This window comes from Delphinus delphis, chromosome 5 (genome assembly GCF_949987515.2).
Source record: "Delphinus delphis chromosome 5, mDelDel1.2, whole genome shotgun sequence".
Classification (NCBI taxonomy): domain Eukaryota; kingdom Metazoa; phylum Chordata; class Mammalia; order Artiodactyla; family Delphinidae; genus Delphinus; species Delphinus delphis.
In genome coordinates this window covers 8,102,843-8,118,899 of record NC_082687.1, presented here as the reverse complement: position 1 = coordinate 8,118,899, position 16,057 = coordinate 8,102,843, and the positions used below count along the sequence as shown (strand labels likewise).

Here is a 16,057-nt window from a genome sequence, read left to right as displayed (position 1 = left end):
AAAGCATCAAATAACGTAGCGGATTTTTTTTTTTAATAGAGTGAACAAACAAAATAAAAGTTTCTCTACTTTTACACTGCTGAGTGCAAGAGAAATTTGAATATATAATCTTGTATTTGTACCTCTATATTCCTCACTCCCATCCCTATCTCCGAGGAACACAAAGTGTGAAATGATAAAGACCAACGACGCGAGAAAAGTTTCAATATTTAGCGAAACAAAGGGAAAAGAATGATGACTAACAAAGAATCTCCTAGTATACTGAACTAGGAAGAACAGAGAAAATAAAAGTAGATAACATTAACTGAGCATTAATTTGTCCCAGGCACTTTTCTAAATGCTCTTTGCATGCATTAGCACATTTTAATCCCCAGGAGGGAATTTCATGAGGTAGGTACAATTATTAATCTTATTACACAGATAAGGAAACTGAGTAGTTAGGTCATTTGCTGGAGTTGTGGAACTAGTAAACTACGCACCCCAGAGCCCTAGCACTTATTTACTGCACTATAATAAAGAGATAAAACGTGCATTATTTTCTTGGAGAGTCAGAGGCAAACGGGGGGCGAAAAACCCATTGAGTGGATCACTCGTTTAACTAATAGACGCAGTTATTGAGAGTCCTTGCTGTTTCCAAGCTCATTTATAAAAGCAAATTAGGTGTGCTATTATTATTACGCCATAGAGTTCACGATGAGTCCCACAGGGTAAGAATCTGCACATCTTAGAGGTAAAGAGGACTAGTCATTCTTTTCAGGTCCTTAAATGTTTTTAAATGAAAGGAGAAGAAAAAAAAAAAGAAAAAGTCCAAAAGATGCTACAGGAACTGTGGTATAGTAAAGATTTACATAAAACAAAGTAATGTTTTTAACATACCCAACAGGACAGTGTGTTTGAAACCTCATTTTGGTGATAACCACGTAGGTCCAAGTGTAACACTGTGACTCTGAAGTAGGCCACTGGCTTCCTGGCAACCCTGCGATAGGCTCTGGTGAAAACTCAAGACACCCTGCCCCCCTCCCCGCCTTAAGCACCGGTTTTGTTTGCAACGCAAACGCGCAGAAGCTGCACGCCGCGCTCTCAACTACCGAGCGGTGTCGCAGCAAAAGCAGTCGGGTCCGGAGGGTCCTCGGAACCAAAGCGCTGGCCTCCACCTGTCGGGGGCAGCGTTTCCGGAGCACCGGGGAGGCGGGGCCTGGCCGCTGGGGCTGGACTCCCGGGCAGCGCCTGCAGCGGCGCGGGTGGTCACGGGCGCGCAGTGGCCCGGTCGCGGGCTGCCAGGCCATGCCGCGCGCAGTTTGCGGCCGGCTCGCCTCAGCGCTGCGGGGGACACGCGCACAGCCGCCCGCGGTCGCCCAGAGGTGTGTGCACGCGTCGGTGTCGCGGCCGTCCCCAGACCAGAGCGAGCGGACGCGGAAACCGCCCCGCGCCTTCGACCCAGCGCTGCTGGAGTTCCTGGTGTGCCCGCTCTCCAAGAAGCCGCTCCGGTGAGGTTCGCCCGCGGCGGGTTTTCCGTCGCGGCCTCCCGTCGCGGGGAGGGGGGCGGGTGGACTGCCGCCGAGCAGCCCTGGCAGGTCACTCCGGGCATGTTCTTGGCTGCCATTCATTGGCCCCGGGGTCTCCCGCGGCGTGGGGAGGGGAGGCGGGAGGCCGGCGGCGCGCCGAGCCCCAGGCCTCCCAAACCGAACCGCCGACTCGCCGGCGCGGGCCAGAGCGCGTGTCGGTTCTGCCCTGGCCGCGCCTTAGAATCGCCAGGGCCCCTTTTTTTAAAATGCAGATTTCCAGGCACCCCAGGGCGGGTCGAATCGTTCGGAAGGCCCGCGGGCGGGGCTTGAGCAATGGCGCATTTTCTTAAAAGGACGCGAAGGGTTTCTCACGGAGAGCCGGGTTTATGAGTTCGTAGGACTCAAGACTAGTCCACGGCGTTCCGATTTTTAAGCCAAGGCGATGAAAAATGCTGTGGCCTCCAGAGTCTTGTGAAAACGCCGTGTACGGCCTTAAGCATGTAAGCGAGGGGTGCCGCCTTTTTTTGGCTTTCAGTTCTTGACTAGATGGCTTTTGTAAAGGCCTTCTTAACCTTTAACGTAGTCGTTAGGGTGAACACGCTACCGTGTCAGGCTGCTGACTCGGAACCCTGACACCAGGAAACACCGAAATGGCATCAGCGGTAGTCTTGGGGTGGCAGATTGCTAGTAATCTTTATCTTCATCTTTTTAAATTTCTCTTTCAGGGTTTTTCTCATAACGAACATATGACTCATTCAGTTTCCTTAAACCTTGAAATTACCATTTGATCTCCCTCTTAGCTAATTGCGTAAACAGCTCACTTGCAGATAACGCTGCGTTCCGGAGTTTCCTCATTTCTGCACTCTCATCTCTCACACTTCTGTGTGTTTCGAGTTTTCAGTGGTTTCCTTTTAATGGATCCATAAGGCTGCTCTATTAAGCATGTACTATAAAATGAAGAAGTTGAAATTTCCTGTAGGGTCTGTTCCAGTAGTAAATGAAGGGGGATTGTTTGGGGGTTGAAAAAAGTAGTGAAGGAAGATTTGGATGGAAAGGGCAAATCTTTTCTGACTGGTATTTTTAAAAACTGAGGCATGGCTTGGGACTAAAGTGAAAATGAGAGAAACTGACTAAAATGGGAACAATTAAGAGATTCATTTTCTAAGAGAAATGGTTCGATGATCTATTACTGCTTTTAGAATGAAAAGCAGTCTAATTCTGCTTTTCTGGGATTAACTCTTATGTTAAGAACTGGATAAACGTTACTGTTTATTGAACATCAAGCTCTTCCAAGCATTCTGTTCTCCACGATTCATTTTGTTTTTCTTTCTCCCCCTCAGATATGAAGCATCGACAAATGAATTGATTAACGAAGAGTTAGGAATAGCCTATCCAATTATTGATGGGATTCCTAATATGATACCACAGGCAGCTAGGATGACACGTCAAAGTAAGAAGCAAGAAGAAATGGAGCAGCAGTAGATCATACTTAAAAACGACAACACACACAACTAACTTTTGGCGGGTAATAAGTGGAGGAGAAGAATGTTTCTGTCTCTTCCTACGTTGACTGTCCTTATTCCACTGGTCTCGTTAGCAGGGCTGTTGTACTCGGCCTCCGTGGAAGACAACTTCCCACAGGGCTGCACTAGCACAGCCAGCCTGTGCTTCTACAGTCTGCTCTTGCCGATCACCATACCCGTCTATGTGTTCTTCCACCTTTGGACCTGGATGGGTATTAAACTCTTCAGGCATAATTAATCCAGCCAGAGCCAAGATGGTGTATCCTCGTGATATGCTTGAGTGTCTGCCTCTGAAAGCCCAACTACCTGGAAATACTGGACACCCACTGAATTTGCACGAAAGATGCTTTGCCTGGCTTCTGTCGGGGGTTTAGGACTAGGGGAGGCCTAAGCTGCAGAGGCTTCTTGATTGTACTTTGGTTCTGCCCTTGTTTTTTGAAGGTTCTCATGTATACCTGGGGTATCAGGAGAAACATTTCAGCAAAGTGTCTCATTGGAAATTAATAGCCCCAGCCATCATCTGATGACTTTATTTCTTAGCCCATTCATAATTAAAAGTTAGTAATTTGAAATCTTACACGTTTATTTTACATTCAGAGTCTGGTAAAGTCACATGTTAAGGATGACTGAAATAATTCCAGAGGCGCTCTGTTGGGGCAGCTGTAGAGAAATGCATTTGAACTAATGTGGTATAAAACTGTCATAAAATGCAAACCATGTATTTGCCAAAATTCGGAGGTTGTAAAATTACCTTCATTTCTTTGGCATCACATGCTTACATTAATAATAATATATTGACATTTCCTATAAAACAATTTGTAGTTTTGTGGGGTTTTTATCCCCTTTGGTCACTAGAGTGTGATTCTAAGGAAGAGAAAATGTAAAATATTCTAAATTTTAAACTTAGAATTTTAGAGAGACACATAATAGCCAAAATAGAATAATTTCCCAGGAAAGTATGTGCCCCTGGAGGTAGAGGTGGGGTTGAAAGATGTGCAAATAGCTGATTATGTCCTACTGAGTTGAGGGCTACGTTTTGAGGCACGTTTCAGTTTATTTTCCTGCCACAGGAGACCTATTTAAATAGCACTACTGAGGGCATGAGCATTTTACACATTAATAGTTCCTGATTTTCCAGAACTTTCAACAAGATTGATTAGTACAATAACTCTTTCAGAAGTGTAACATAAATATTTCAGTAGTTACCCTTAAGAAACCTAAGAACTGAATATAACCTTAACTGATTCTTAATAGAACCTTAAAGTAGTTTAACAGAACCTTTAGATAGTGATTCTTCCCCTTCAAAAGACAATTAAAACAAGAGGTTGGATGTGTTTCCTGTTGCATTAATTCAATGTATATACTGTAGTACAAGTCATGTTTTAAAAACTATGGCAAGGACTTCCCTGGTGGCACAGTGGTTAAGAATCCGCCGGCCAACGCAGGGGACACGGGTTCGAGCCCTGGTCCGGGAAGATCCCACATGCCGCGGGGCAACTAAACCCGTGCGCCACAACTACTGAAGCCCACCCACTCTAGGGCCTGCGTGCCACAACTACTGAGCCCATGTGCTGCAACTACTGAAGCCTGCATGCCTAGAGCCCGTGCTCCACAAGAGAAGCCACCGCAATGAGACGCCTACGCACCGCAACGAAGAGTAGCCCCCGCTCGCTGCAACTAGAGAAGGCCAGTGCGCAGCAATAAAGACCCAATGCAGCCAAAAAAACAAAAAAAAACCTCCTCTATGGCAATATACAAATAACAAGGAAGACAACAGAGGTATGCATCATTTCCTGAAATGGCATTGTTTTTCTTTTTAATTTGCCCTAAATCTCACTATGGTCAGTGCAAATGAAAGAATTTTGCTGATAAAACAAGCACTGTGTTCTGAAATCGACTGGCAATGATCACGATTCTGTGACTATACTAAGTCCATTGAGTTGTACAATGTACGTGGCTGAATGGTATGTTATGAGACTTGTACATCAATAAAGCTGTTACCAAAAACCCCAGAAAAACAGTATCTGTATGTTCGGCATAAGGTTCAGTGGTTCCGAGTCACTTGCTGGAGTCAAGTGTTAGAGACACGGACAAGAATGGAATATAGGTCTGCTGAATTTTGTCTACCACATGGTGCTGCTTCCAGTGGCCCCCTGAGATACGACACACTTTCTTGGGAAGTCTCCAGCAGTTTTCTCACGTTCCTTTCCTAAGTTCCTCACAAGCACATCATCCTCGCTTTCTGTCCGTTATGGGGATTCCTGCACCAGCTTCCCGTTACAGAATGCCACGCACATCACGACACTGACCTCACCACCTACAGCTGTCGCAGTGTAAACCCACCGTGAGAAATACGGCCTGATTCTTTCACTAACTGGGACTTCTCCCCACTCTTCCTCCCCAATAATTAGCCGACTCCACAGTGGCAGGGACCTCCTGCCTCCCCAGAGCCTCTCAGCAAGACTACCTTGCCTACTGTCCTCACCGCATCACTGTCGGGGACCATCTTTAGCCACCTTGTGAATAAACTCCTTCCCACCAGCCTTCTAAGTGGGGGTTTTCCACCCTGAGGGAGCAAGAAAGGACTGGTCACGACCTACTTTCCCTCTTCATTTTCTTCCATTCCTGCAGAGTGGGCTTTTAAGGAAGGCTCTTTGAACTTCAGACTCTGCATCTGTGACATGGAAGTTGTCACAGACCTGGTGGGAGTTTTACGTGAGGCAGGAAATAAGAAATTACATGGTACAGCCAAGAGCCATAGTAGAGTCTCACTGTGTGTGGAAAGGGGACGGGCGTTTTGTGCCACTTACTGGAACGCTCCATTTGGAAGTGACTGCTATCTTCTGCACCAGCCACTAGGTGGCACTTCCAGCTAACTCCTGGGACCACGGGCAGCTAAGCTCTGGGAAGGAAACTGAAAGAAGACTGTAGTTGGGGAATTCTGAGCTAGGTAGCCATATTCCACAAACTTATTAATTCACTCTCATGGCATCTACTAGACAGGCCTGACAGCTGCAGCGAATCCTGAGAAACGACTGGGAATAACCCAGACAGAGGAGGAGGTGGAACTGAAGACAGGAGGAAGCAGGAGGGGTGCAGGTGGGGTGAGCAGAGGGTTCCAGGCAGAAGAAAAACCATGTGTGAAAACACAGGAAGGAGTCTGCAGCCTGTTCAGGAAACTGAGCTGGTTACAAACGACAAGAATGGGGTACACTGTGTATGCAGGGCTGTGGGGGAGACCAGGAGGCACGTCGGGATGGATTTGGGAACTAGAATAACAGTGTTAATGAGAACGGACGTTATTGCTTGATTTGAAAATTGTTTTGATATATGCAGCTGATATGGCTCTTCTTCCCAGAAAAAGGAAAAAAAAAGCACATGCAAACTTGCAGAGGTTTCGTGTGTCATGGACCCCCGGGGTGACATGTGCTCAAATCTGCACCAATACATTAGCCACCAGTCACATGTAGATACTCAGCACTTGAATTTTCAATCTCATTTTAGCTAAATAGCCATACACTGGACAGCACAGTTCTACACTTTTTCTGCCGCTACTACCAACAAAAGTTTTCTCTCTTCAAAATTCTTCAACAGCTAAACCTTAACTACAGCAGGGGTCCATCTTATTCAACGGCGCAGATCTAGATTTCTAGCCTCACGGAAAGTTCTACTGGACAGTGTTGGTCTAGATACAAGGAGACCAGTTGAGAGACAACCGCAGCGATGGAAGAGATGGTGAGAGCCTGAACTAAAGCACTGGCAGTGGGCTTAGAGGGAGATGAGAATTAGAATTGTCAAAACCTGACTGATACTTTTAACATAGGGAGGGAAGGAGAGGGTGGAAAGGAAGATGGCGGTAGGAGGGATCGGTGGTACCATTCCAAGCTGAGTACAGGAAGATGGCCATCTTCTTCTTGAACACGCTGCGATGAAGGAGCTGAGAGGCATGCAGGTAGACACAGGCCACGCAGAACGATGGCTGCAGTGCTGGACTCTTATCAGTTCCTGTCAGGCAAAGAGAGAGAGAGATCTGGGTACCATCAGCATGGAAGTCATAACTGACTCCATGGCGACGACGAGTACGTGCAGACTGGGAAAAGACGCCCACGCTAGCACTTCAGGCTTTAGGTCGAGGGAGTGTAAGAGAAACATGCAAAGGAAATGAGGAAGCAGCAAAGAAAAAAGAAAGCCTAGCAGTTCATGAGAGTTTTGAGGAGAAAGCAGTCAACAGTTTCAAATGCAATAAATACCTTTAAGATGGAAATGGGCAAGTTTCCATTGAAATTTGCAACAAGAAGTCATTTGTGACTTTTACTAGAGCAGTGTGAGAGGGAGAGCCACCACGTCAGCCCCTGGACGCACCACCCAGACGTTTATGAGGTAAGAAAATCCCTTCCGTCTCACTTGATGCACTGGGTTTCAGGGTCACCTTGTTTTAACAGCCTAATCTGTATCACTACTAATACATCTTACATGCAAAAACAGCCATTCTAAAAAAGCAGGTAAACACATTGAACAGTCGGCAAGACTTTTATGTTCACTTCTGAGTTAACTTTATTTTTGAAAATATTTCCCGAAAGGGGGAAAGCGTGAGAGGTACAGTCAGCCGAACCCTCTGTTGCTGTTGATGGCTACTTGCAGCGCTTCTTCTACTCTTTCCATTGTAGAGTATTTAGGGAGGTAGAGGACACTGAAACACGTCTGTGCCCTTATGGGATCTTTCTCATTCAAATCTTCAGGACAGCGAAATGTTATTTTCATGTTCTTTAAGCCTATTAATTGAATTCTGTCCGTTCCTGTAAGAAACGCTACAAAAGAAGAATCAAAATGAGTCATCTGCTTCACAGAGACCAAAATTTACAGAGAGAAAAATGTGTTTGTTCAGAGACACTAATTGAGGGCCCCTGGGCAGAGTCCTACATTGGACTGCATTGGGGACCACTGTTAGCACAAAGTCTGACACAGTCACCGCCCTCAAGGAGCTTACAGTCTGGCTGGGAATATCAGATTCTTGAGCAGGAAAAGACAAACGGCAAGAGAAAAATAAAAGGGTGTAAGACAGCAAACAAGGTGGCATGGAGTTAAGTACCTGCTGAGTGTAAATGCTGTGGTTCAGAGCAGGGAGAGAGAATCAGGCTGGGATGACCGGGAAGGCTTCCGAGAGTTCGGAATGAAGTTGAACCTTTAAAGGAGGGAAAGGTTTAGAGAGGCCACAAGGAGGCAGGTGAAGGTTCAAGGAACGGAAGGAGAAAGCTGGAGGTGGGAGGTGCAGAGTAGGCTCTGGAATGTACAGACAAGGGGACTGTTCGGCTGGAACAAAGATTTCCTATAAGCGTTAAGACTGGAGAGTTAGGTTGGGCTTCTGGAGAAGTCTGAATACTTTCCAACACCCATGTTATCCACAGAAAAAAGAATGAGCAGATAAACGTTTCTCAAAAATAAACTAAGGAAGTTGAGTAAGAAAATGAGAGAGGAAGTCTTTAGACAGGTCTCAGGAAAAGCACCGAGTAGGCATAAAACTGAGCTCAAAGTCTGAAGCTGAGGTAAAGGAGTGGACACAAATGACGGTACACAGCCTGGCTCATCCCACAGGGCCTGGGTAACTGAATGGTGACTCAACTACAGGAGAAGCCTCAATATTTAGCTCAAAGAAAAGAAGAAAAATTTAGCAGCAAGGCAGAATTGAAAATGACAGGAGAAAGACCTATATTCACATTTGTTTTTTGATGTTGGGACAACCTGGCATAAAGGACCTTCCACTGGGCTAGGAGTGGCTCTGACAGCATGATTTGTTGCAAATGGTACCCATGACACACAAGATTTCCTCACCTCACAGAAAAGACACGAGATTATAGACCTCCTCCTGATGCAGTACTCACCAAGGAATTTTTTCTTTTCCTCCGAAGTCAATTTGTGTAAAGCCTTCCAAAACATCACTATGGTGGGATGTGAACTGTCATATCCTTGTTCGTAACGTGCATTCTAGAGAAAATGAAAAAAAAAAAAAATTCAGGAAACAAACAAACAAAATTGTAATTCAAACCACTTGGCCTTTAAGAGGTACCTTTTCAAATGTTTCCCAGTCGTAATCTGTATTTCCAATAATCACATCCTTGAGTTCTTCCGGATGGAAAAATTCAATAATCTCCTTGTCGCACACTTTGTAAAATCCTCTTTGAAACTCTTCATAAACCGCCTTTACAGAGATGTTGAAGATGTAACTGACATACTTAGAAACATAGTCTCTCCTTTAATGAAACGAAAGATGATTTCAGGTTACTGCACTATCCTGAACAAAACTGGGGGAGGGGGTGAAAAGGATGATAGAAATAAAGTAAGAGACAGTGGCCTTGGGGTCCTCCTGGCAGCTGCTGCAAAACCTTCCCCAAACAAGGGGAAGGCGGCCACCTGTGTTGCCGGTGTGCAGCCCCCTGATTCTCGAAGGAGGGTCTGCAGCGCCACGAGGGGGCTTGAGACATCCACCGGTGTGTTAGTCTTGAATAAAGCACGAGAGCTTTGCAAGTCCAGCTGGGGCGGTGCCCCTTCACAGAGATTCAGGGCTAGCCTGGTGACTGAAGGCCTAAGGTCTGGAATTCTCCTCTTGGAGAAGTGCTGTTGGGATGGCTGGTGTGCCCGGGTAATGGTTCCTGCCACTGCAACAACAGGCTGGGACAAGAAGTGGAGAGCAGCGTGCCTTCTACCCGGGGACTCTGAATTCTGCTGACACAAAGGATGTCCTCCATCTGGTGCTGGACAGATCCTAGGAACTTTACATCTCTCCTGCATGAACCCATGTGAGCAGCTGTCAACCTCTGGGGGATGCGGGGAGGGGACTGCCTAGAAATTTGGGGGCCAAAATGAATTAGGCGGCCTTTACTTGGTCTTATCAAAAGGATACCAATAAAATATTCTAAAGCAGAAAAAAAAAAAAAAGAGCTAGAACATCTAATAATGGGGTGCTTACCATGTGCCATGAACTGTTAGAGCTGTTTTTTTCATGTATTGTCTTATTTAATCTTCGTAAAACTCTGCAAGGCAGGTTCTTATGGCATTTTGGTAAAGAGGAAAAGAAACTGAGACACAGTGAAGGTGCGAGATTGCTCAAAGTCACACAGTTAAGAGAACTGACAGATAAGAAGAGAAAAATTTTGGAAGAATAAAACCGTCCCTGTTATCTCTGGAGAATGGGCTAGGGAGACAGGGGAAACTTCCTATTTTATACTCTTTTGTATTGTCTGAATTTGTCAGAGTGAGTAATTATTTGTGCTTAAACACAAACAAAGAGGAGATTTATACATCTAGTTATAATGGAGTAGCTTGTAGCAAATGTTCCCAGCGATAAGAACTAGAAAAACCCAGGTAATATACAAAAGCACGTCTAGCTCCAGGTTTCCAAATCTAAGTCAAGATTCAAGAGGGCCTCTGGACTAAGAGACAAGGGAAGCTCCCCGAGGTGAGCCCAGCACTTAGCTTGCAGTTTCTGCCTTTGGGCACATTTGCCAATTCTTTCAGGGAAAGGGGCCAGGCATTCAATAATACTATGGACAAATTGGGGTATCGTCATAAAATACACCACAGAGCTAGAAATGTTCCATTTCTTGATCTGAATGCTTCTAATCTTGAACTTGTCTGTATGTTATAATACCAAGTTTTTTAAAATAAAGAATGCTCACTCGATATTTCTTTGCCACGCTGACCAACTATCAGGGGAGCGTTCTATAATCAAACTCTATGGCTCTAAATGGCATCCCATAAAGTATTGGGAAGTCAAGATACCACAGTAACATCTAGTAATATTAACAAAACTAAGCGCCTGCTGTGGACCAGACACCACTGTGGACAACTCCAGGCACTGGATAAACAACGGTGAGCAAGACAGACCAAGACCCTGCCATCACGCAGCTCCTCAGAGCTACGGAAACACTGATAAGGAAACAAGCAAAAATCCTCAAGGTAGGTAACGTGTGACGTGAAAAGGTAAGGGGAATAAAGAGAGAGAGCTCAGTGGTATAATCCTAGACAGGAAGATGAGGGAAGGCCTCTCCAAGAAAGCCATTTCCTTCCCAGCCAGCATATGAACCCTAGGAGACACACACATACATACAACATGAACTGACTCTCTGCCTTTTCGGAAAATGATTGAGAAAGGAAGATAATAATTACAAGGAATTTTTAGAGCCCAGCGAAATAAATGCAGTGTATAAACAAAACAAATACTTCACTTCTTTGTACCTACTTGTTAGCGTGGTCGACAGTTATGTGACTTCCGTTAGGAATTAAGTCTACGTCATGTTTGTCCCAATGCACCTGTAACCACAAACGAACTCAGTATCTCCGAGACAATCCTGAACAATATACTATCAACAAAAACACTCTGGAGCGTACCTCTTTTCCTCAAACCAGCAAGGTGGTAAAAAATTACCACCTTTACCATGCAGAACGAAAACTAAGTTTCTAAAAGAACTTGAATTATCTATTTTAACTGATCATATTGAATAAATTAATCGGACAGTTGCCATAGCTCAGCATTCACTTTACACACTACAGACCTAGTATGGTAGATTTGCAAAACGTGGCCAGATTCCTCCCATCCTGCTATTTACGCAACGTGATTCTGCAACACCTCCCATCAAGAGGGCGAGTCTATTTCTTCGGCTCCCGAGTCCGAGCGTGGCCACGTGAAGTACTTTAGCCCACGGGACCTGACAGGAGCAAAAGCTTGAAGAGCAGCTGGTGTGCCGGGGCTCGCCATCTCCTACTCGCCATGACCCTGCGACCACTCGTGAAGAAGCCTCAGCTAGCCTACTGGAGGACAAAAGGCCACTAGAACAGAGACAGCTGTTCCAGCTGACACCCCCTCAGCCATCCGGCCTGCTGGCCACCAGGTGTGTAAGCAAGGCCACTGTGGGCCAGGCAGCCCGCCAGGTCAGCCCAGTCCAGACACCCACAGAATCGTGTCTGCTGCTTTAACCCACTAAGCTTAGGCGTTGTCTGTTCCTTGGTAAGATCTAACTGATACACCCAGCTCATGAAAAATGAGGAAGAACACCTTCTGTACTAGCTTAATTCCGTGTGGTTTTTTATTAAAGGTAAGTATAAAAAAGGTTCATCCGATGAAATAGGAGCTGTAATTTGATTTTTACTGTTACTCACATTAAAATGGATGTGGAATACTTCTCCAAGGTCATCGCCTTCATCATCCAGAAGGGTCTGCAAACTCCTGAAGAACAAATGATTTTATTCTTCAGATGTCAATAATCATGATGGCTAGAAACATCATCTAAAACAAATGTCAAGGGCACGCTTATTCCCAAGGTGGGAGGTCAGGTTCAGTTCACAGAACCTGCTTCTGTGTACTGAGACTCTAACTCGGGCCTGACCTCAGCCGAAAGTGTGACATTTGGAGGTTTATTTGCAATTCTGCAGGCTCCTCACACAATTCCCAGCTCTCTTCCCTCCACCCTATCCGGCTCACCCAGTGACAGCAGGTTCCTAATTCAGAGAAGGATCACTAACATGCTTATTGATTCTGAAACTCATTCACACTGGTGTTACCTTTCTTTAAGCTTTTAATAAACATTACCTACAGAATAATAGATTTCCTTTTAATTATCAGGTATCACTTGAAATTTTTAGGAGTGGGTGGGTCAAAGGGCCATCTCTATACCTCCTGTCCCAATATCTTCAAGCTTAAGACAGACCTGAAATTTGACCACCTTAACTGTGTCAAGGCATCTGTGAGAACAGAGGTTACGTCAGAATGGAGAGCAGCCTGTCTTTATATTTCCACCTTTATAAGTACTTTTATTTTTCTTAATTTTTTATTTTTTGGCCAGGCCACGCAGCATGCGGGATCTTAGTTTCCCCGACCAGGGATCGAACCTGCGTGCCCTGCACTGGAAGCACGGAGTCTTAGCCACTGGACTGCCAGAGAAGTCCCTATAAATACTTTTAAAGTAATACAAGGCATACTATATTATGTGCTCCCTCACTCATTTATTCATTCAACAAACATTTATTAAGTATCTGGTATGGCAGGGATAAGGGACGTAAAGCTGAGAGTAAGACATTATTATTGATCAAATCCTGAGACTTACAGGTAAGATATGCTGATAAAAATCTTACTACAGTGCTGTCAGCTATGTGCAGCTAGGAACGATGTAAATGGTACAGCTACAACTTGGGAGAGCTTGGTTAACTCCTTCTGAAGGGATGCGTGTCATCGGGGAAGACCTCTGGGAGAAGGTGGAATCCAAGTTGATTCCTTTTCCCTGCTGGATTTTTTATTACCATATTGTGCCAAAATGTTGGATCCTTTTTTCTTTTTTCTTTTTGGCCATGCCACGTGCCGCATGGCTTGTGAGATCTCAGTTCCCCGACCACGGACTGAACGCAGGCCACGGCGGTGCAAGTGCCAAGTCCTAACCACTGGGCCGCCAAGGAATTCTCTAAAATGCTGGATCTTTTATTATGGTATCACGATAAAAACAGACCATGTTTAACTGTGCTTTGGGGGGGTTGAGGGAAAGTAATGGGAACCCAGCTGACAAAACTGGATTCATCATAAACTTGGTTCAAGATACTCTGTCTTTATATGTCCCTGTACAGCTCGTTTGCTTATTTATGGGTATGTTTATGAAGAACACCTGTGAACCTGACTCCCCAAACAAGAACTAAAACATTGCCAGGATCTTATACCTACCTACAGGGGGTACCTCCCTTATCCCATTTTTCTACCACCCCCAAAATGTTATACATGTATCTACAGTTTGAAGAGTATCTTTTCTCTTTGCTAAGGTATCTCTTGATGAACAGAGAACTTCTTTCATCTTATTGCACTTAAATTTATCAATCTTTCCTTTAACGTTGGTATTTTTATGTCTTGCTTGAGAAATCCCAGTGGTGAGAAAGATAACTGTCCATATTTTCATCATCGTTGCATTCAGTATTCAAGTCCCTTATCCACACAGAGTTGATTCTATTATGTGATGTACGGTATCTGTTCTCCTTTTTTTCCCAGGTGCACTAATTGAACAGTACTTCTGTTCCCACTGATCTAATATACTACCTCTAACAAACTTCCATGTGTATAGGGTTCTATGCTCTCCTGTACCATTGGAAAGCTTGCACCAATATCATACTGCCCTAATTAATACAGCTTTCTAACGACTCTTGATATCTGCTAGGCCAAGCTCCCCATCCTTATTCACCTTGCAAATTATTTTTGGCTATTCCTGGCCCCTTGTTCATCCATATACATTTTAAATCAGCCTTTTTTTTTTTTTTTTAAGCCTGCTGGGATTAAAATAGGAGTTTTGTTGAATATAGAGATCAGGGATTCTCAAAGCATAACCAAGACCAACAATTTCTGGGAATCCCTGAGGTCTTTACAGGGGGGTCCACAAGGTCAAAACTAATTTCATAATACTACTAAGACGTTACTTGCCTCCTTCACATTCTGTCATGAGTACAGAACAGAGTTTTCCAGAGGCTATGTGACAGCTAACAGAATGAGCATGTATTCCTGTATTTAAAACATTTATCACTTTTAATTTCTAATATTATAAATACTGACAAATGTAACTGATATAAGTAAAAGCTCTTTGGGGTCCTCTCTTAATTTTTAAGAGAGTCTTAAGACCTAAAAGTTTGAGAAATGCTAATATGGATTTAGTGGTCTTTATTCAGTTTATGTATATTAAGTTATTTAGTTTATTAAATCTTCTTAGGCATAAGCATTATTTATGTCATTTTCAATGTTTTCAGCAAAAAATGACAAACTTATCTACTCCTTTCCAAATTTGGTGCTTTCAATATTTTTGTCCTTATCTTACTAGTACAATAAGTATAACGATTAATAGTTGGATTCCGGAGCCAGTGTCTGTGTTCCAACCATAGTTCTGTCACTATGGGATCTGGGGCAAGTTACCTAACTTTCTTCCCTTTCAGTTTCCTCATCTGTAAAATAGGGATAATAATAATAACAGAATCATACTACTGTTCTCATTCTTTTAGAAATCCCCACAGTATTCCATTGCATAAATATACCAAAAACATTAATTCCCTCACTGAAGAGCATTTAGGTAGTCTACATATTATAAACTATCTAATACAATGTGCGTTAGGAGACATATCTGCACGATTGCCTATTTCTAAATGTGAAATGTCTAGAGGTAGAATTGCTGGGTCAAAGCAGCAAACATGTTTTTTTTTATTCTAAGCACAGTAGTCCCCTCTTAGCCATGGTTTTGCTCTCCAAAGTTTCAGTTATCTGTGGTCTACTGCAATTTGAAAACATTAAATGGAAAACTGCAGAATAATTCATCAGTTTTAAATTGCAGGCCGTACTGAGTAGTATGATGCAATCTCTCACCATCCCTCTTTGTGCGGTAAATCATCCCTCTGTCCAGCGTATCCCACCTGTTGGGCATTCAGTAGCTGCCTCGTGACCACTGTGGCACCACAGTGCTTGCATCCACGCAACCCTTATTTTACTTAATGACGGCCCCAAAGAGCAAGAGTAGTGATGCTGGCAATTCGGATGGGCCCAAGAGAAGCCGTAAACTGTATGTTTTAAGTGAAAAGGTGAAAGTTCTCAACTTAATAAGGAAAGAAAAAATCAGACGCTGAGGTGGCTAGGACCTACAGTATGAAAGAATCTTCTATCTGGGAAACTGTAAAGAAGAAAAAAGAAATTCATGCTGGTTTGCTCTTGCACCTCCAACTGCAAAAGTTATGGCCACAGTGCATGATAAGTGCTCAGTTAGGATGGAAAAGGCATTAGATTTCCTCAGTAAGACATTTTGAGAGAGGGAAACCACATTCACATAACTTTTATTACAGTATATTATTATAATCGTCCTATTTTATTATTAGTTATTGTTCATCTCATAGTGTGCCAAATTTATAAATAAAGTTTTATCCTAAGTATGTACGTATAGGAGAAGACATGGTATATATAGCATTCGGTACTATCTACGGTTTCAGGCATCCACTGGAGGGCTTGGAACGCATCTCCTGCAGATAAGG

At 44.0% G+C, this 16,057-nt stretch overlaps 4 protein-coding genes across 10 annotated transcripts in view; 2 read left to right on the top strand and 2 right to left on the bottom strand.

The window, feature by feature from the left end:
* Nucleotides 1-1,005, bottom strand: part of HERC3 (HECT and RLD domain containing E3 ubiquitin protein ligase 3) — a 192,953-nt gene extending 191,948 nt beyond the window's left edge. For all 6 annotated transcript variants that reach the window (XR_009519485.2, XM_069540670.1, XM_069540672.1 and 3 more), the window contains exon 1: nt 877-1,005. The gene's annotated coding sequence lies outside the window, so the exon portion shown is untranslated. The remainder of the gene's footprint in view (nt 1-876) is intronic.
* A 178-nt stretch (nt 1,006-1,183) lies between these two features.
* PYURF (PIGY upstream open reading frame) lies at nt 1,184-2,987 on the top strand. The gene is made up of 2 exons (XM_060011970.1): nt 1,184-1,487; nt 2,846-2,987. Exons 1-2 carry the CDS (start codon nt 1,285-1,287, stop codon nt 2,985-2,987), a joined length of 345 nt encoding a protein of 114 aa, XP_059867953.1. The 5' UTR covers nt 1,184-1,284.
* A 63-nt stretch (nt 2,988-3,050) lies between these two features.
* Nucleotides 3,051-5,062, top strand: PIGY (phosphatidylinositol glycan anchor biosynthesis class Y). The gene has a single exon (XM_060011971.1). It carries the CDS (start codon nt 3,051-3,053, stop codon nt 3,264-3,266), a length of 216 nt encoding a protein of 71 aa, XP_059867954.1. The 3' UTR covers nt 3,267-5,062.
* A 2,507-nt stretch (nt 5,063-7,569) lies between these two features.
* HERC5 (HECT and RLD domain containing E3 ubiquitin protein ligase 5) overlaps nt 7,570-16,057 on the bottom strand; it is a 40,895-nt gene continuing 32,407 nt past the window's right edge. For both annotated transcript variants that reach the window (XM_060011978.1, XM_060011979.1), the window contains exons 19-23: nt 12,182-12,248; nt 11,265-11,335; nt 9,093-9,276; nt 8,908-9,010; nt 7,570-7,836 (exon numbers count right to left, since the gene is read on the bottom strand). In XM_060011978.1, coding sequence (XP_059867961.1) covers nt 7,631-7,836; nt 8,908-9,010; nt 9,093-9,276; nt 11,265-11,335; nt 12,182-12,248 — 631 coding nt within the window. In that variant the 3' untranslated portion in view covers nt 7,570-7,630. The remainder of the gene's footprint in view (nt 7,837-8,907; nt 9,011-9,092; nt 9,277-11,264; nt 11,336-12,181; nt 12,249-16,057) is intronic.

Excerpts from the sequence above, each read along its gene's own strand:
- PYURF (XM_060011970.1), top strand. The coding sequence starts at position 1,285 with ATGCCGCGCGCAGTTTGCGGCCGGCTCGCCTCAGCGCTGCGGGGGACA. Across the intron at positions 1,488-2,845 it reads CTCTCCAAGAAGCCGCTCCG|ATATGAAGCATCGACAAATG; the intron begins GTGAGGTTCGCC and ends TCTCCCCCTCAG.
- PIGY (XM_060011971.1), top strand. The coding sequence starts at position 3,051 with ATGTTTCTGTCTCTTCCTACGTTGACTGTCCTTATTCCACTGGTCTCG.